The sequence below is a fragment of the Loxodonta africana genome, chromosome 23, assembly GCF_030014295.1.
Source record: "Loxodonta africana isolate mLoxAfr1 chromosome 23, mLoxAfr1.hap2, whole genome shotgun sequence".
Lineage (NCBI taxonomy): Eukaryota > Metazoa > Chordata > Mammalia > Proboscidea > Elephantidae > Loxodonta > Loxodonta africana.
Window position 1 is genome coordinate 58487258 of NC_087364.1, and position 20843 is coordinate 58508100.

A 20843-nucleotide genomic window follows, 5' to 3' on the forward strand; every position below is an offset into this window, starting at 1 on the left:
CATAAAAGGGCTGTGTGGCCCTGGGAGAGTCACACCACCTCTCAGCCATGGTTTCCTCATCTGTGCAGATAAGAGGACGCCTGCTCCCTGGGTCACTGGGTCATACACGAAAGAATAGATGTAGAGGTGCTTGGCACCTGGGCGGGGGGAGGTGGGGAACAGTTGCTGTCAAGTGGACTTCGCCTCACGGTGACCCCATGTGTGTCAGAGTAGAGCTGTGCTCCATGGGGTTTTTCAGCGGCTGATTTCTCAGAAGTAGGTCACAGGTTTTTCTTCTGAGGTACCTCTGGGTGGACTCAAACCTCCAACCTTTCTGTTAGCAGCTGAGCACATGAACCGTTTGTACCAGCCAGGAACTCCTGGCCCCTTGTAAGTGTTTAATAATGGTTATCTCCTGCAATAAATGTTACTGAATAAATGCTGATTTAACAAAAAATACATCTACTGAGCGCTACCTTGTGTTCAGTGCTAAAAAGACTTGGTATTTAATCCCCCCCAAAATGCTGGGTGGTAGGGACTAATTTTACAGAAGAGAAAACTGAGGCTCAGGGAGCGTTAAGTGACTTGTCCAAAGTTATACAGTAAGTGGCAGGGCTTGGATTCGAACCCACATATGCTGAATTTAGACACCACACTTTGAACCAGCATGCTGTCCTACCCTTCAGGAATTGAGGCTGAATAGACATTTCACACGACAAAGAATGAGTTTGATGACTTACCTTTTGCTTTCTGAATCTCCATCCCAACACCCTCTCAAAAAATGGTAGGTGTTTGAGCTTTCCATTCTCTCAAGGATACAGTGCTCAGAAAGCTTCATCGATTTCTTTACTATGTGGTTGCAATTTTGCCTGCTCCTCATAAACCCTCAAAAGCAAGCCTCACGAGGTCACCAAGGCAACTGGCAGTTGTCATGTTCCTCAAACTCTTAGTACTCGATTTCTCCCCAGCTGGTCGGAAGGGCCATGCCCTCCCAGCCAGGGCGTCAGTGAGGGGAATCAAACCTCTACCAGGACTACGCCTCCGCTGACTTTTTCCCTTCAGTACTTCTTTGCTTGTTTATTTGCACTTCTTTTAAAAAAGCATTTGGAGAGGAGTTTCTTACCATAGATAAGCACCAAAATATCTAGGTGAGGAGGAGATTCCCGCTCTGAAGGAGGCCCCTCCATCCCCAGCATCGTCCTTCTTGGCACCTACTCTCTCTGATGTTGCAGCCCGTATTTATTGTCTGCTCCTCACCCCCAGCTCCACGAGACCGAGGTCTTTCCTGGCTTGTTCACTGCAGGGTCCTCAGCACTCAAAGCAGAACCTGCCACACGGAAACCCTGAGTAAATAGCTGCTCAGTAAATGAAACTGTCTGCTGGCCCCGAAGCCTGGCAGTTTCCACTATACTGGTGCGAGGAGTTTAGGTCAACTGTGAGTTAGCCAGCTGCAGTTAGAGGGTATGCTGTCCTCCACAAGACCGCCTTCATTTACGACAGCAATTGCAAGTTCAAGAGGTTCACAAAACCACCCTCAGGTCTATTAATTTGCTGAAAAGGATTCACAGAACTCACTGAAAACTGTGATACTCATGGTTAAACTTTATTACAGGGCAAGGATACAGATTAAAATCAGCTAAGGAAAACATCATAGGGCAAAGTTCAGGAGAAGTACCAAACACAGAGCTTCCATTGTCCTCCCCCTGTGGAGACAGGGCACGTTACTTTCTCAGTATCTATGTGGAACACACGCATGGAGCATTACCAACCAGGAAGCTCACCCAATGTGATGGTTACGGTTATGTGTCAACTTCCGTAGGCTGTGATTCTCAGTAGTTTGGCAGATATTATGTAATCATCTTCCATTTTGTGATCTGATGCGAGCAGCCAATCAGTTGAAAACCAGTAAGTAGAAAGCCAATCAGTTTTCTTGGGGGTTTGGTCTGCACCCAGTATATATGAATGTTCTGGCAAAGCTTTCTCTGGATCCTGCATTTGACTCATCATCCTCTGACTTCCAGTTCTTGGGACATGAGCCAGTAGCCTGCTGCTCGACCTGCAGATCTTGAAATTCCCCAGCTCCTGTAACCCTGTGAGCCAGCAGCCTTCTGTCTGACCTGCTGATTTGGGTTCATAAGTCCCTGCAACCACATGAGTAAGGAGAAGCCTCCAGCCTGATGTCTGACCCATGAATTGGGGACTTGCCAGCCTCCACAACTGGATGAGCCATTTTCTTGCAATAAATATTTCTCTCTCTCCCTCTTTGAAGAACCCAGCCTAAGATAACTGAGCCTCGGGGTTCAGATTTTTATTGGGGTTTCATTATGTAGGCTTGGCTGATTGCCCATTTTGTTGATCTCGGTCTCCAAGTCAACTGATGCCACATGACCCAAAGCCCCCACCCTAAGTCATATTGTTGGTCTTTCTGGCATGGCCAGTCCCCACCCTAAGACTACACATGTGTGGCCAACCTCCACCCTAAGTCACATTATTAGACTATCCACTGTGACCCAAGGCCCCAGGCAAACAAAGACACTCCTATCAGGTATAGCATTCCAAGGGCCTTGAGATTACCTCCCAAAGCCAAGGGCAAAGGCCAGACTTTCTCTCTGGACAAGGCCAATTCTTTGCTACACAACTGGTATTGGCCATGGTGATGGTCAGCGGTCCACTAGGAGTTTGTGAGGAACCCCTCATGTCTACAGACTGACCCATAAATGCACGGCTTTTTGGGTTTCTCATGGGTGAGTGCAGGAAATTCCCTAGATTTTCGTTTTTACTCAGCAAAAGGCTACCTTCTAGCAATGGTCTGTGTGACAAACATTTGGGATTGGTAAACTAATAGTACCCATAACTCGTGTTTTTTATGTTGCAAATTCACTCTCCTAGCCTTAAGTCTACTTAGAGCTGTGGCACAGCTCCTCTCAGGCAAATGTCTGCACAGAGCAAAGAATTCTCACTGTTGTAAATAAGACAAGGTGTAATAACTCGCCATGAGTTTTGCCTTGAATTGGCTCTGATTTTCAGTTGCCATCTATTATGGTGTCGATCAATTTATGTGTACACTCGCTCTTAGTGTTTATTTTTGTTGATTGCTCTGTTCTTGTGTAGTTGCATTTTGATTGTGATTTTGTTCCTCTCCAGTGCTTTATTGTCCCCAAATTCATTTTCCACTAAAAAGCAGTGGCAGGATCATTAGCTTTACTTAACTGAGTCACAGTCCTAAGTGTTTGAGAAAGAATACTTACACCTCACCTTGTGACCTCATATAATCCTTGAACTACTGTGCTCTTTTGTCTTGTGACTAGACATAGAGGTGACCTCATATAATCCTTGAACTACTGTGCTCTTTTGTCTTGTGACTAGACATACGCATTACTAAAAATCATTGCACTCAGCAATAAAAATCACAGGGCTTGTGGGGGAAATGGAGTTAGAGGCACAACACTCAAAATGTCATCAGTGAACATAGAAAGGAAATAAGGAAAGAAAAAGATGTTTCCCAGTCCTGTGTCGTCTTCGTGATCATTGGTATGTTTGAGTCCATTGTTGTGACTGTTGTGTCTGCTGTTACTTCTCATTTTGAGTCGTGTCATATCAACCAAAAGAAGCTCCCAAAGGCTTTACATCATCCACCTTATTACAGTCAATTGTACAGTCACGTGCTGCATAACGTCCATTCAGGCAATGTCTGACCGTGTATACGTCCTCGGTCCCATAAGGTTTTAACAGAGTTCAGAAATCCTGATCAGAGAACAGGATGTAGGGGATGTAACCAGATGTAGCAAATGCAACAGCTCCCCACACGCAGCACGTGTATCTCATTTCTCTTGTATACAAAGCAATCGTGGTGCCAGGCGTAGAATGGCATAATACATATATAACCTGTAATACATATGTCTTGATAGTCATAATAAATGCCTATGTTAGTAGCTTCTGTATATACTATACTGTGCTCTCTATCATTATTTTAACATGAACTTTCCCTATTTACAAATAAAAAGTTTACTGTATAACAGTGTATGCTTCGACTCGTAGATGGAAGCATCCAATCTCATGTATCACATGTCTCTTCAGTGTTGTAGCGTTATTTCTCTGTTTAATTTTCTTTTGAAAATATTACCATGAAGTGCATCATGGCTCCCATATGCAGCAAAAGTAGTGCTAGTGAGAGCAGTATCCCATATAGCTTTGCTAAGTATGTAATGTGGTATTTGCACAATGCCCAAATCACATAACATCCTATTTCATAGAACACCTCGTGGACGTTAAGCAACGCATGACTGTACTTTGAGATGGCAGTTCTTCTCCAGTTGTATTTTGAGTGCCTTCCAACCTGGGGGACTCTTCTTCCAGTACTATATTGGAAAATACTCTGTTGTAAGCCGCAGGGTTTTTTTTTTTTTCCTTGGGTAATTTTCAGAAGTAGATCTTCAGGCCTTTCTTCCTAGCCTGTTTTAGTCTGGAAGTTCCACTGAAACCTGTCCACCATGGGTGACCCTGTTAATATTTGAAATACCAGTGGCATAGCTTCTAACATCATAGCCACCCTAGTGTGAGAGAAGTGGTGTCTCATTGTGGTTTTGATTTGTATTTCCCTGGTGACGAATGGTATTGAGCATCTTTTCATGTGCTTATTGGTCATTTGTGTATCTTCTTTGGAGAAATGTCTATACAAGTCATTTGCCCATCTTTTAATTGGATTGCTTGTCTTTTTGTTGAGTTGTAGGAGTTCTTTATCTATTCTGGGTATTAACGTTTCTCAAATATATTGTTCCCGATTTTTTTTCCCATTCTGTGTGTTTTCTCTTCACTTTGTTTTGACCAAGTCCTTTGATGCACAAAGATTTTTAATTTTGATAAAGTCTATTTTGTCTATTTTTTTCTTTTGTTTCCTGTACTTTCGCTGTTAGATGCTTGATTTTTTAAAATTCTATTCTTATTTATTCAGATTGGGCCAAAAGGATTGAGTATCAGCCTGGTTCGGGGAGTCTGCCCTTGTTTCCCAGCATCCACCTGGAGACATGCGATGGACCCGTGTCCTCCATCCAGATCACCACAGAGCTGCAGACCAATTACATCGGGAAGGGCTGTGACCGGGAGACCTACTCTGAGAAATCCCTTCAGAAATTGTGTGGTAGGTTTTTTCCTTGTTGTGGTTTTTCTTTAATTGATGGCTTATAAAAGATATATACAAATAAAACATGAGGGATGATGTTGGACACTTGAGGAGAGTTTGGTCTCCTCTTCACAGGACTAGCTGTATAATTTGTGGGACCAAGTACAAAATGAAAATGCAGGACAGCTTGTTCAAAAGTCAAGGATTTCAAGATGGTGACAGCAGAACATTAAACCAAGTAGGGACCCACAGCAAAGCACGAGGTCCTATGCAACTGCACAAGTCACACACCTGTAAAGCTGGTCCTGGCTGCCCAGAAGTGAGAAGAAGAGCTTGGAGTGGGGGTGGAGGTGGAGCAAGGTATCCACCTGTGTAGGAGAAAGAGGGCTTCCTGTCAGTGGACAGTGAGATGGTGCAACCATAAAGGAGATGGGCCAGGAACTAGGACATAAAGAATGGAGGAGGATAATGAAGGTGGGTATGGAGGAAACAGCTTTACTGAGCACCTACTGTGTACATTCTGCCAGGATCTCTACATGCATTACATTATTTCGTACTCCCACCCTCCTGGGAGATAGGTGCTATTCACCCAGTCTTAGAGAGGGGAGATGACTTGTTCAAGGTCACACAGAAAGTAAGTGGCAGCCAGAATATGAAGGTAGGTCTACCTGACTGAGGGCTCTTTAGCCCAGCACCTACAAAAGTAGGCCAGACCTTTGGAGCTAGAATGTAAATCTCTGAAGTGAGCTGTGGAATGAGAGGATGGATGCTCAACAAGGCAAGAATGGTCCCATGTGCTGGAAAAACCAGGTTATTGGAGTTTTGATGGGCCTCTTTCATCCCCACCCCCAGGTACATTTCATTTCTTTCTTGTTCTTTTCAAGAATATTCAGGAAATCACTTTAGACTCTCCATTTTCCTCTCTGGCTGTGCTGTGGAAAGCCTAGGAAAGGGCTTTCTCTTACATTTGGGTCTGTATTTGCGGGTAACAATATCTCCCCAAAGGAGCCCTGGTGGTGCAGTGGTTAAGCGCTTGGCTGCTAACCAAAAGGCCGGTAGTTCAAATGAACCAGGCACTCTGAGAGAGAAAGATGTTGCCGTCTGCTTCCTTAAAGATTTACAGCCTTGGAAAACCTATGGGACTGTTCTGCTCTGTCCCATAGGGTCACTATGAGTAGGAATTGACTCAACAGCAATGGTTTTTGTTTTGTTTTAGTATCTCCTCAAAAGGAAGGGGAGGCTTTTAGTCATCAGTCTAGCCTGCCATCCCCTCCTCCTCAGCAGGGCGCTCTACTACTATCTTTGGGACACTTTTCCTCCCGCAGCATTGCCTTACACATACACTGTCACTCAGTGTATATAAGGCTCTTGCCCAAAGAACGAAGAGAAAATTCTAGAACTGAATATGAAAGAAACCCTGAGTGGATACCATCATGTCCCATTGATCATGACACCAGGCTGTCAGGGGAGGGCCTGTGGAAACACAGACCCCCCTCATCCCCCACCCAGGGAATGGTGCAGTAGATTGGAGAAACACCATGGCTTCAAAACCCCAAATATCTCTTGCAAAAATGGATATCAGGGACCCGCGATATTGAGAAAACTGCCTTCAGTGTTCTCCTTCACTTTGGTTGTGGAGAAGTCATCAAAGACGGTATCTTACTCGGAATGAATATCCCATCTTGCTCCCCACATACCTGAATTATAAATCAATTCGACCCCGTGCCACCATGGGTTATAGTCATTTCCTAAACTCCTCCGGGTTAGAAGGAGATGGTGGAATCAGCTTTCGAAAGATCAGATGGGCCCAAGGGCAGGCGCTTGTGATTTGATTTTGAATGTTGCCAGGGAGAGATGAGGCGATACGGAGGGTGAGAAGGATTTTCTGAGGAAAGAAACTTCAGAGGAAGATTGCATCCAGTGTGTTCATAGAACTCATTCCACCTGGCTGCCAGCCTCACCTTGCAGGAAGGCAGGTTAATTCAGTCGGGAAAGCAGTTTCCCCCAAGATGCGACCTTATCTGGCGCGGGGAGCAACCCTTTGAAGGAGAGACGTTTGCATTTCTCTCAGGTAGACTTCACTGATGGTACACCCTGACCGGCAGGGCCACTCCTGCCTCCATATTAAAAAAATTAGGAGCCTGATTTTTTAATTCCACTGAGGAAGAGCTCAGATAAAAGGGCAGGAGCAAGTGAGTGAGACCCAGACGTGAATCTTGTGCTCAGATCTGCTTCCGTGTGTGGTGGCTCGTAGGAGCCCCAGGCTGTCTCCAAACTCCAAGTGAGATGCAGGCTGGATTGTTTCCCAGACAGGGTCTGAGTTATAATCCCTCACGTCTGTGGGCAGGAGCAGATCATCCCACAGCCAGGGTAAGCAAGGTGCTTACCTTATTTACCAAATCATCTGTAGTGAACAATTTCACATTTTTTCACCACATCAAAGATTTTCTGCTTCTAGGTTCTGCATCTAGGTGTGGCTGGCATCTGTCTGTCTCCCAACCCCACAGCACCTTCCTGCAGAATCAAATCCTCTTTTCAAATTTACAGTTGCTGACAGGAATGGATTACCCAGTCAGCAAGGTAAGCACGGTAAGTGTTGTTCACTACAGATTAGCAAGTAAGCACAAGTAAGCCCGTGCTTGCCTTGCTGACTGGATAATCTGTCCATCTGTGGGGCACCTTTGGCTCTGAAGACAAGCTTCTCTGTGTTTCAAATGGATGGTAGAAAAGTTGTCTGCTGGGCTTCTCACCTAGGGCAGCATCATACCACTTCAAGCCTCAGCATTCATTCGTTTTTCATTCTTACAAATCTTTATTAACTTTGGATGGAAACAGAGAGACTAATTATGACATTATTGCAAGAGCCTGGTGAAGAGATAATGCGTTCTGAACCAGGGCAGTGGCAGTGCGGATGAATTTAAGAGAGATTTAAGAGGCAAAATCAGCAAGATTCGATGACTGATTAGCTGTCAGGGATGAAAGAGAAGGAATCTTAGAAGACCATGACGAAGTGGTAATTCAGTGGTAGAATTTTCACTTTCCTTGCGGGAGACGTGGGTTGGATTCCTGGCCAACACACCTCATAAAAAAAAAAGGGAAACCCACCTGTCGGTGGAGGCTTGTGTGGTGCTACGATGCTGAACGGGTTTCACCGGAGCTTCCAGACAAGGGTGGACTAGAAAGAAAGACCTGACGATCTCCTTCTGAAAATTAGCCAATGAAAACCCTGTGGATCACAATGGTCCTATCCACAGTGATCATGGGGATGGCATGGGATCTGGCGGCATTTCCTTCTGTTGTACACAGGGTCATCGTGAGTTGGGGGCCAAACTGATGGCAGCTAACAGGAACAAGAACGAAAAGACTCCAGCATAAGCATCTAACTGGACCTGGGAGCCAGTAACCAAGACTAGGAATCTAGGAGCAAGAGCAAGACAGTTACCCGTCACATACCCAGGTGTGGGTACCAAACTCTGTCCTGAGTCTCCACACCCTCCAGGATCTGCATCCACCCTGCTGATTCTTTCTTGTCCATTTCTTCCTGAAGTTCTTCCTCCTCTTGGTCAGGCTGCCTCCTTGTGGTCCCCATGCCTGGCGCATTTTCACCCCTAAGCCTTTGTTCATGTTTTCCTCTTCCTGGGATGCTCTCTTCCCCTTCGCCTTTCCAAACGCTCTTCTTCAGTCAATATTCACTGCCCTCTCATGTACATGGGAGTGACTCCTGTGGTGCTTCCTCGGTGTTTTTGAGTTCCGGAGTTTTCTTCTCTGATGCTGTAGTTGTGCAGCAACCTAGGCAGGAGTGTCTCCCCAGCAAGTCATTGTCGATGTCTCTTCACTGCCCACCGGTTTCCTATTCCCACAATGTAGACTCTTTTAGAAGCAGCGATTGAGCCATTTTTAAGGGCAAGTGGAACAGTAGCTAGCGTAAAGCCTGCTGTCCGGAAGGATGTGAGCAGATGCAGCAGCGCCTGAAGTAGCCTCTTTGGGCCTAGTGAAGCGTCGGACGTCAGGCATATTGCATCCTCAGGCTTACGCGCTGAGGTACTTTCATTCTACCTGGAAACAAGAGATGGGGGCCCTGATCTTGTGTCACCTTTAGCTTGTGGGACCAGACATAGTATAAGATGGTCTCCCACTGCCCTTGCTATGCATAAAGCCAGGCTTCTTGGAGGAGCTGGGCAAACTACTTATTACTTTCTCTGAATTCAGAGATTCGGATCAAGGGCCCCACCATTTCAGAACCCAGAATCTGGGCTTGCCAGAGGTGAAGTGTCCCAGAACTGCCTTGAGTATGAAATGCACAAGGACCTCAGTGAGGCCTCTTGGCCAATTAAATTTGACATTAACAACAGCCCAAGGAAAGGCTGGCTTCAATGACCCTGTGCCACTACATATTACAGTAAATAGAAAAGTAGTTTGTGATACACATGCCCTTCGTAGTACAGAGGCCAGGGGCTGTTCCTCTAGGGATCAACAGTGCTCCTGGGAGCTGGACAGTGTCTCCTGCATGCAATGCCCAGGTCAGCTGTTTTGTACGTGGAGCCAAGAGCTCCAGGGACAGGTTCTGTTGAAGGATAGGCCACAGAGCAGGAGCATGCCATTAGAACCAAGTGATTGAACTGTCAGAGCGGTTCAGATCACCCGACGTGAAGTTGTCCTCAGGGATCATATACCAGTGAGCACAGGAGCTTTCTCAGCAAGAATTCAGGCAAGTGATCATTCATTCATGCACGCATGTATCTATCCATCCATTCATTCATGTGTTTATTAATTCAACAAATATTCATTGAGTGTCCTAATTCTATGCTAACCCATGAGGTTATATAGAAATTCAAAAGATCACTTAACAATCCAGTTTCCCAGGGAAGAAAGACATGCTTAAAAAATTACATTGCAACTTCTTTTAGGAGCTATCCAAGTCCGTGGTTTTTTCTACTATACCTTGCAGTTTAACAGAACCTATTCTCATTGAGAATTCGTGTCAGAGGTTGTCACACCCTTAGAATAGCCCAACTAGAGGGAGCCATTGTTAGTTTCTCTAAGACACCTCTAAAGAGTTGAAGCTTTCTTCAGACAAAGATTAGACTGGAGACTGGACTATAAGACATAAAATGATACTTGTGAAGAGAGTCCTTAGCTCAAGTAGATGCATGAGATTAAATGGGCAGCTCCTGTCTGGAGGTGAGATGAGAAGGCAGAAAGGGACAGGAGCTGGTTAAATGGACGCGGGAACTCTGGGATGGAAAGGAGGAGCGTGCTGTCACATTATAGGGAGAGCACCTAGGATCACATAACAATGTGTGTGTAAATTTTTGTATGAGAAACTAACTTGCACTGTAAACTTTCACTTAAGGCACAATAAAATAATAATAATATATTTTTTAAAAAAGAGTTGGTGCTTCCACAGGTGCCATTATCCATCCCCATTTTTTTAGTCATAGCCAGTGCACCATTCTCAGAGAGTTGAAGTGGGCCTCTTACTTCAAGGAAAATAGTTGAACACCATTGGGAATCAGATTAAATTAAACTATCAGTCATACATCAGCAAAGGGCCATACACACTGAGTCATGGATGGTGACAGTGAGCAGGGGGCTCCTCTCTGGATATGCTTATTTCTTCAAGAGCATTTAAGTAGCTGCCGTGCCACATGCCCAGCTATGTTGGGAAGAAGGTTTTGCCTGCAGTGGCATTTCCCAAGCTGACCAGCAGCTGTGTGTCCGTGACCCTGCCCCAGGAGCCTGACTGACTGTCCCTCATCCAAAGTCCCCCTTGCTTCACCTAAAGATCGTAGTTTCTAATTCCTAAGCCTTGGGGAACCCCTCTTGCCTAGGGCATCAGAAGTTCCTCCTTGTTCATACTTAAGGTGTGCTGCAGATGGAGAAATAGGAACTGCAGCTGCCAAAGTCAATCACTTATGTGGGTTATCAGGCAGCATAGGGTAGGTTATGCTGCAGTAACAAATGACCTCCAAATCTCATTGGCTTAACATAACAAAGTTTATTTATCATTCATACCACGTGTCCTTCTTTGGTTGGCTGTGGCTATGCTCCATGTTGCCTTCCTACCAGGGTCCAGGCTAATGGAGGAGCCTCTGTCTAGAACAGCTTTTTGTTTCATGGCAGATGGGAATGACACATGGTGAGCCATGCACTGACTCTTAAATCTTCTGCCCGGATATGACAAGTGTCACCTCCACTCACATTTCATTGGTCACAGCAAGTCACATGGCCAAGCCAGATATCAGTGGGACAGAAAAGTATGTGGTGAACTGAATATATTCTACCACCACTCAGCCCTAGTGATCAGAAGGGTGTTTGTCATGATTGCCTCCCTGGTTTCCCCTGAGATTCTCTACCACTGAACTGCTCTACCCACTGAAAATAGAAGACTTTCTACTGAGTCTGTGAGGGTAGGGCCCATTTCTGTCTGGTTTGTTTCTACATTCTCATCACAGTGTCTGGCGTACAGTAGACATTATGTAAATATTTACTGAAATTATATGGGGTTGATATTGTCAATGTGAGAATACATAGTGAGGCCCGATTCCTTGATCAGAATGGTTCTTCTCTGAGACCCCCACTTATCCATCCCTTCCGAGGCCCCATGGTATATCATCAGGGAGGCATCACCTGAAGTTTCCAGGTCAATCACCATTGCCAAAGGCCCACCTTGAAGTGCCAAGGACAGTGTTCCCTCACCAAAGCCATCTAGAGCAGAGAGCAAACTCTTCAGTTAAGAAGAGCAGGGAGTGACCGCTGACCCCAGGCCCCATTTGGGCTCTCATACCACAGTGTACCCCAAAATCTGCCCATTCACTCCAGTTCTGCCTCTGGAGGAGGCAGCGGTGGGGGTGTTGGTGGAAGAAGAGAAGGGGGCTCTGAACTCTTCCAGAGCTTTGCTGCCTCTGGGGAGGAAGAGCCACGATGAGGGCCCCGTGGAGGTAGCAGAGGTGGAGCTGGAAGTACACCCTGTGCAGAACAGGTGGGCTCTATGGTTCTTCGAGAATGACTTCAGCTGGGCCTGGCGGGACAACTTGTATCTGGTTACCAAGTCTGACACCGTGAAGAGCTTCTGGGTGATATACAGTCACATCCAGCTGGCCAGTAAGCTCTCTTCCGGCTGTGACTACACCCTGTTCAAGGATGGCATCCAGCCCATGTGGGAAGACAGCAGGGATAAGAGGGGTGGCCACTGGCTGGTCAGCCTCACCAAGCACCAGCACTATAGCAAGCTGGACCTTCTCTGGCTGGAGACAGGGAGAGCTTTGAGGAACACAGCAGGAATGTGTGTGGGGGCTGTCATCAACATCCACATCAAGGGGGACAAGATCTCGGTGTGGACGCAGGAGGTAGAGAACCAGGCCAGCATACTGCACATTGCGCGTGCATACCAAGAACACCTGGGCCTCTTGAGAAAAGCTATTATTGGTTATTAAGGCCACACAGACACAGCTGCCAAGAGCCCCAGGAACAAGTTCGTGGTGTGAAGTGGTCTTGGCACCACTCGTATTTCAGTTTCACCACCTGAGGCCTGTGTGTGTGTGTGTGTGTGTGTGTGTACATGGTGGGGGTAGAGCGCCTACACAGCTGCTCCTGGGCATTGCCTAGGAGGCAAACAGCCTGGATCTTCCCGTGTAGTGTTCAGGGCCCTTGAATCAGGCTTCACTGGTGCTTCCATGCCACCCATGCTCAAGCTGCAGCTGCTGTGCTGCAGAGCAGCGTAACTTTCCCCTGGAGACCTACAGGCAAAATTCCAAAGGAACGTCTTAAACACCCTGATGTGCAGCCGATGTGGCACCATCTCTGCAAGTGATATGTCTTGTTTACCAACTGCCTTCCCAAGGGATCCCTGGGGGAGAGGAAAGAGAACTTCAGAAGAAAGTAAATCTCAGTTTTTAAGTGCACCAAGAAATGAAATACAGTCTGTTAAATTTATGCAAGTCTGCACCATCTGGTTAAGTGTAGCTTAACGTTTTCCGGGAGGCAACATCTGTGAGTTAGGAGGAGGCCTGCTGCTCCATCTCACCAGGGAAGACACAGGAACTCTGCACTCGGTGGCTTTGCCAGGGCATCATGGTGTCTTCAACAAGCCTCCCTATGGGAGCAGCTGCTTTTGTAGGGAGGTGGAGTCCCGTAGGACTGGGCTGTGCTTAACAGGTCAGCTAGTTGGCCTGCTGGACACTGTAATATGTGGAAAAAAAAAACATTTGGCTGGGAGAGCTGGATTCTAGACTGGGATCTGCCTCCAAGTAGCTGTGTGACCTTGGTCAAGTCATCTCCCTTCTCTGGTCCTCACTTTCCATATTTGGAAAATGAGCAGGAGGTGACAAGAGCTCCCTCCAAGTTCACCCCAGTGGTGCATAGGGAGTGTGGGTATTGGAGCTAGATCATCCTGATGGGGCCAACTCCCTAGCTGGTTGTGATCTTGGGTTCATAAAGCCTGGGTTTTCTTATCTGTAAACTGGAATAATAATAGTATTCACCTCATAGAAGAGTGTCTTAGTCATCTAGTGCTGCTGTAACTGAAATACCACAAGTGGATGGCCTTAACAAAGAGAAATTTATTTTCTCACAGTCTAGTAGGCTAGAAGTCCAAATTCAGTGTGTCAGCTGCAGGGGAAGGCTTTTTCTCTCTGTCAGCTTTCTTATGAATCTTCCCTTGGACTAGGAGCTTCTCTGCAGAGGGACCCCGGGTCCAAAGGACGCGATTTGCTCCCAGCACTGCTTTCTTGATGGTATGAGGTCCCCAACTCTCTGCTTGCTATGCTTTCCTTTTATCTCTTGTAAGATAAAAGGTGGTGCAGGCCACACCCCAGGAAAACTTGCTTTACATTAGATCAGAGATGTGACCTTAGTAAGGGTATTACAATCCTGCCCTAATCCTCTTTAACAGAATGGAGGACAACCACACAATACTGGGAATCATGGCCCAGCCAAACTGATACACACATTTTTGGGGGGACATAATTCAATCCATGACAGGGAGTAACTAAGGGAAAGCATGCAAAGTACTTAACACGGGCTGGCGCCCATAGTAGGCAGTCAGTTAGTAATTATAATTGCCTTACTCCCTCCCAGTATCCCATGAGATGCTTTGAGCCATCTACTCAATGCCAACTGACCTGCTCGTGCGGCCTCTTGCCCCTTCTCCACATCTCTCATCTGTACTAACCTGTTCTAGTGTTGTGCCCCAGATCCTTGTTTGGTATTCATTTTACTTATCTGATAAACTAGAAAAATAATAGTAAAGTTCCATAACTATGAATAGAAAAATTATGTAAATATGGAATAGCCCTTACCAGGGCTGACCTTTGAGAAAAATGTAACCAATTTTGCTCCCCTAAACTTCTCTTTGAAACCCTGGTGGCGTAGTCTGTAAGTGCTACAACTCTGTCACATGGGGCCACCATGAGTTGGAATCAGCAGTTCGAATCCACCAGGCACTCCTTGGAAACTCTATGCTGCAGTTCTTCTCTGTCCTATAGCGTAGCTATGACCATTCCACACCAGTACTTGCTCTACACCTCTCCCTCTATCCCAACTATTTTGGGAGATATTTACAATAAACACTTGCACTAGTCTAAGGTATTAATTAAGACTCCCTAGTGGCACAGAGGTTAAGCATTTGGCTGCTAACCGAATAGCTGGCAGTTGGCAGTTGGAAACTACCCAGCAGCTCTGTGGGAGAAAGACCTAGCAATGTGCTCCCATAAAGATTACAGCCTTGGAAAATCCTGTGGGGCAGTTCTACGCTGTCACATGGGGTCACCATGACTTGGAATCGACTCCACGGCACACAAGGTTTTAATTATTGTATGAACATTTGCTCTTTAACTCTAGCAATTTTTTATACAAAAGAAGAAATCTCAAATGCTGGAGTTCCAAGCCCTTTGAAACCTGCCTGGTCTCACTGTGCGGAGGCCTGCCCATTCAGTATGGTGGCAGAGCTGGCTTCGGCAGCCTCCTATCATGCCTGTGTAGTGGGCCCTGCTAGATTGCATTGGCCTCGTTGGTCTGAGCTAGAAGTCAGGAGCCCTGGCTGCTCAGCCTGCATCTTTCTGACAACCCCAGATTCCAGGAAATGGTACACACTCTGTGTGCCCCAGTCACTGGGCTGTCTTCACTCTAGACAAATCCTGGTGTCCAACACAACCTTACTTACAGGTTAGCGAAGCTACTGCCATGTCATATTATTCTGGGGGTGCTATATATCTCCTACCCGTAAACCACTCACAAATCTCTACCTGCTAATAGCAAGATAGGTTTATATTTTTATTTATGATTCAAATACCTATGGAAGGTGATGTGCTTAAGACTTTGTTAGTCATTGAAACAGGAGTGTGAATTAGTTTATCAGGTAAGTAAAATGGATCCCAAACGAGGATCTGGGGCATGGGATCAGGACAAGCAGTACTGATGAGAAGCGTGGCACATGGACAAGAGGTTGCATGGGCAGGTCAGCTGGCATTGATGGCTTGAGGCATCTCATGGGGACACTGGAAGCGGGGAGGGCAATTATAAATGTTGATTGACTGCCTAATATAGGTCAGGCACAGTACCAGGCAAAATCTCCAGGAAATACTCGGGCAAATAATGCAGCCAAGTTTCCCCACACTTTTCCTTGGTTGGCACAAGCTATAGAATAAGCATGGATGGAAGGCCTGAATCTCCCACCCCCTCAGACCCTGCAGTTCCTGGAGGCTTCTTCCAGGGTGAGCCTCTCACACTGCTAAGTGAGCATCTGAACTCTAAGGAAACATTTGCCACATAACATAACCTTGGATTGCAAGCCAGTGGGTGCTAAGGCTAGACCCAATGATCTGTATCAAGGTTGGAAGGAAAACTGGCTGAGTTGAACTTTTCCAAAGAACTATATAGGTTTGCCATATGGCACCTTCCTGTGGGATTTTCAGGATCATTTTGACTCTATGAGATTTTTGTTGCAGCTAACTTCAGGATCCAGCCCCGGGATGAGATTAGGCTCCAGCAGACAGAATTCAAAAAGCCAACGTTCCTTGACAAATGGCAGGTGATATACACAACCACTGCCCATTAAACCCATCAGAGTTTATGACCGATTAGTCAGTGCCTGTACCAGGAGGCAGCCCCATACACCCAGCCCCCAGCATAGCGCACACCTTTTCCCTGACTCTAATTACCTGAGAGTATCAGGAAGCCCCCTGGCCCCCTCTTTCCTGAGTAGCTAAGCCCTGCTCCTATATGGAACATAAGGATGCAGGGAGCTCTGCTGGCAGCCTTTGAGCTTCTAACAAATGACAGTGGAGCCCCAAGGATCCTCCCAGCAGGAGAATCCCTCAGCTCCGCCCTCTATAAAGCTGTCATGATGCTCCTAAAACACAAATCTGCCCGTGACACTCCCACTGCCTTCAGTTCTTGTGCCTTAGCCTGGAATGATAGTACTAGCAGAAATAATAACAGTAATGATGATAGTAATGGTATAGTTACAAGTAACATTAAGTGAACACTCACAGTGTGGCAAGCACAGTGCTGACGGCATCAAACCGTTATCACGTTCAGTCCTCACAAGATACCAGGAGCTATTATAGAAGGAGATGGAGAATCAGAAAGGTTAAGTACATTGTTCGCAATCAAAAAGCTAGTAAATGGCACTGCCAGGTGTCAAATTCAAGTTTTGCTTGCTTCAGAGCCCATGTTCTCAACCACTGTACCATTTGGCCTAAATGAATTGTTGTTTAAAAAAAAAAAAAAAGGGTGAGGAGTACATGGTGGCTCACACTCCTCGTGGGATCGGCACTTGAACTCTAGCCCAGTTGCAGCTGTGATCACACCGTGTAACTACTGTTGGCTCTGATCCCCAGCCCCTGGATCAGGAACTACGTCTGTCACCTCTATATTGCCAGCACTTAGCAGGGGTCTTGGCACATGGTTGGTGCTCAATAAATGGCCGTCGGGTTAATGGATGAAAGAATGAATGAATCAGTCCTTCAACCCTGGTCTTCTCCAAGAACCTTCCCTGCTTATAAAAGCCCCCAGTGTTCTGCCCGTTCTCTAAATTCCCCCAGCACTTTTTCTTTATGTAATTACCACACCCTATCTTGCCCATGCAACGTTTTCTGGTCTGTAAGTTACTGATGTCTCCCCACATAGACCATAAACAACTCAGAAGCAGGGATGGCATTTAGCCCTTCTTTTCCTCAAGTCACTTAGCTCAGCAATAGCCAGAGACTTTCTTAGTAATTGAGAGGTTCATCCTGACCCAGGGGCAGAACACAGAAGGTATGGACACTCACCTCATGAGGAATGACCTATTTCTCTTTATGTCTCTTGTCCCCTGCAGGAGCCTCTTCCGGCATCATTGACCTCTTGCCATCCCCCAGCGCTGCCACCAACTGGACTGCGGGACTGCTGGTGGATAGCAGCGAGATGATCTTCAAGTTTGATGGCAAGCAAGGTGCCAAGATCCCCGATGGGATTGTGCCCAAGAACCTGACGGACCAGTTCACCATCACCATGTGGATGAAGCATGGCCCCAGCCCAGGCGTGAGAGCTGAGAAGGAAACTATCCTCTGCAACTCAGATAAAACAGGTGAGTCTCTAGCCCAGCCTCCTCATGACTGCCCATTGCATCCAAGCTGGTTGGCCACAGACACAGTCACAGAGGATGCAAAAGAAAATCAGGAGCGTGAGGGAATATATTCTTATCTCTGGTTTTCTAACTGCTGATTTCCTGGGCTTGGGATAGAGCAGGAGCAGAAATGGGGAAGAGTACAGGTACAGACACAAAGACAGCAAAAGGTGGGAAGTTTATTAGGGAAGTAACAGTTACAACTCAGGTTGAGGAATGCTGAGGATACAGTTCCTCCATCAAGACAGGCATGCCGTTCTCTGGCCCTTGGCCTCTGCCCTGCTTGGGCAAGTGTTAAAAGCTCATTTAGCTCTACTGATAAGTGCCCAGAGGCACCCCAATCTACCAGTAAGCCTTGGCCTGAAGGTACTGAGCTCTAGTGCCATGGGTCAGCAAACCTAACTCCACCAAGTGCCTGGAGGCACCCTACTCTGCCAGCAGGCCTCCTGCCTGAAGGCACTCAGCTTTCTCGCTCTGTGGGCTGCAAAGCCCACAATTCCATCCCCTTCCATTCTCTCCTGCCACTGTATCTTTGAACCACTTCTCGCCGTCTTCAGTGTTACAGCTCTCTCTCTTTCAGTCTGCTGGTTCCAGGAGCTTCTCAGTGCAGGGACCCCAGGTACAAAGGATTCACTCTGCTCTTAGCTGCTTTTCCTCAGTGGTAGTGAGATCCTCTCTTTCCCGTCTCTGGCATGGCTCATTTGAAGCCCAGCGGATGCCAAAACTGACTAATCCCCTTGGTGGGCCACAATTACCTTATTAGCACAGTGCTACCCGCTCACTTGGGTGGGAGTTACAAGACCTTGGTGAGAAAGGCCACACAACAGTGATCCATTGCACCGCACAGCTCTAGCTCCTACCTTTCTTGGCCCCTACCTCTCCATTCCCTGGTGTAAGTGAGGCTGTTCCCAGTCAACCCTCCATGACTCCTCCTCTGCTCCTGCCCTCTCTCAGTAACTCCCTTCCTCTTGCACACTCCTGCTCCTCCTACTGAGATCCCTCTTCCTAGCATGCAGCCCTCTTGTTATCTCTGAATTACAATGAGAACAACACATAAGTGGCCACCTTCAGTGCTAGCCACTTCCCTACAGGGCTTGCCAAGAGGTGGCCAACTTGGCCCAGCAACCTGACCCAGGTGAGAGGGCAGAGAGACAGAGTTGTTGGCCTGGTTACAGAGTGCTGTGATGGTCCCTCTGCCTGGCGGGAAAGGGAAGGGGTGCTTCTTCACTCCTAAGCCAAGTGAGGGCTGCCCAGAACACCACTTAGAAAACTGAGGTTGCCTGCTGTAGAGAGGAAGTTGGAGCCTCACTCCCAGCGGCATGCCAGATAAGCTATGAAAACTCTTAGGTCTGCTCTGGGTTGGTGTCAGAGCAGAGCCCAAGAGAGCTCTGGGAAAGTTGGACTTGATCCCCAGGAATTTAGGGTGCTTGAAAGCTGGGTCTGACTCTTATGCACAGGGTCTGAAGGCAAGAGGCTCCCTGGAGCTCACTCAATGATGGCCGAGGAGAGAGGAGCAGCAGGGGAGGCAGGTTTCCTACCCAGTTTGGTAGGATGCAGGTGTTCTTAGTCTTGTGGACATCCAGAAATTGGCAAGATTAGAGCCAAGAGGGCTGCGTGCCAGGAAGACGGAATTCCAGCAGGAGGAGCAGATGTGTGAGTTACTGAGAGAGGGCAGGAGCAGAGGGGGAGTAATAAAGGGTCAACTGGAAAGAGCATCACTCATACCTGGGAATAGAAAGGCACCAATAAACCAGCCAAGTTGATTCCTGCTCATGGTGACCTATGTGTGTCAGAGTAGAACTGTGCTTCATAGGGTTCTCAATGGCTGATTTTTCATAAGTATATCTCCAGGCCTTTCTTCCATCGTGCCTCTGGGTAGACTTGAACCTCCAGATTTTGTTAGGAGCCAAGCACATTCACCATTTGCATCACCCAGGAACTGCAGCAGAGAGGTGTTGTTGTAGTTGTTAGTTGCCGTTGATTCCAACTAATGGAGAGGTAGGAGCCAACAAAGGTAGGGGTTGAAGCTGGCACGAAGGCCCCATGCCATCCAGAAAGGGACTGTTATGGATTGAATTGCATCCCCCAAAAATGTGTGTCAACTTGGCTAGGCCATAATTTCCAGTGTTGGGTGGTTGTCCAACATTTTGTGATCTGATGTCATTATCCTATGTGTTGTAAATCCGAACCCCTATGATGTTAATGAGGCAGGATTAGAGGCAGTCATGTCAATGAGGCAGAACTCAATCTACAGAATTAGGTTGTATCTTTAGTCAATCTCTTTTGAGATATAAAAGAGAGAAGAGGAGGGGGACCTCATACCACCAAGAATGAAGAACCAGGAGGGGAATGCGTCCTTTGGACCCAGGGTACCTGCTCTGAGACACTCCTAAACCAAGGGAAGAATGATGACAGGGACTTTCCCCGAGAGCCAACAGAAAGAGAAATCCTTCCCCTGGAGCTGGCACTTCTAGCCCCCTAGACTCTGAGAGAATAAATTTCTGTTTATTAAAGCCATCCACTTGTGGTATTTCTGTTATAGTAGCACTAGATAACTAAGACAGGGACTGTACCACTTGCCACTTCAATTCTTGTGTAAAGATTTGTAGAGAAGAAGGCTGGAAAATATATTTTACTAGGACTCAGACTTCCTTTGGTGGTCCTGGGTACAGTGGGCGGATCTCTCCAGGGCCTCTCCAAACTGCAGCTAATGCAGCTGAACAAATCCATTCATGTAGACACCTGCCATGAAAGAGGACGTTTGACTTCCGTGAGAAAATGACAAAGGTTACCAGCTTTATAAGGATATTATTTTGCTTCTTTCTCTCTTGTCCCTCTTCCTCCTGCCTCTGATGGTGATTGGAATCAAGAGCCAGTGGGGGGTTGAAAAGGTGGAATAAGAAGAATGAAAGAATAGACCTTACCCCATCCTTTCCCCACTGTTGGCCACCAAGCCATGGGTCAAGACAGCAGAGGAGAGGAGCTTAATTTTTTTTAAAAAAATCATAATTTATTATGCTTTTGGTGAAGACCTACATACCAGTTTAGGTTCCTATTCAACAATTTCTATACAAATTGTTCAGTGATATTGGTTACATTCTTCACAATTTATGAGCAATTCTCAGTATCTCCATTCTG

The 20843-nt window shown here is 46.7% G+C and overlaps 1 protein-coding gene and 1 pseudogene across 1 annotated transcript in view; both read left to right on the forward strand.

Annotated features, from left to right (window-relative positions):
• CLSTN2 (calsyntenin 2) overlaps positions 1-20843 on the forward strand; it is a 433412-nt gene that overhangs the window by 315806 nt on the left and 96763 nt on the right. Inside the window, exons 6-7 of the mRNA XM_064275381.1 lie at positions 4931-5116; positions 17418-17666. Coding sequence (XP_064131451.1) covers positions 4931-5116; positions 17418-17666 — 435 coding nt within the window. The remainder of the gene's footprint in view (positions 1-4930; positions 5117-17417; positions 17667-20843) is intronic.
• LOC104846449 (eukaryotic translation initiation factor 4E type 1B-like) lies at positions 10667-12585 on the forward strand (annotated as a pseudogene).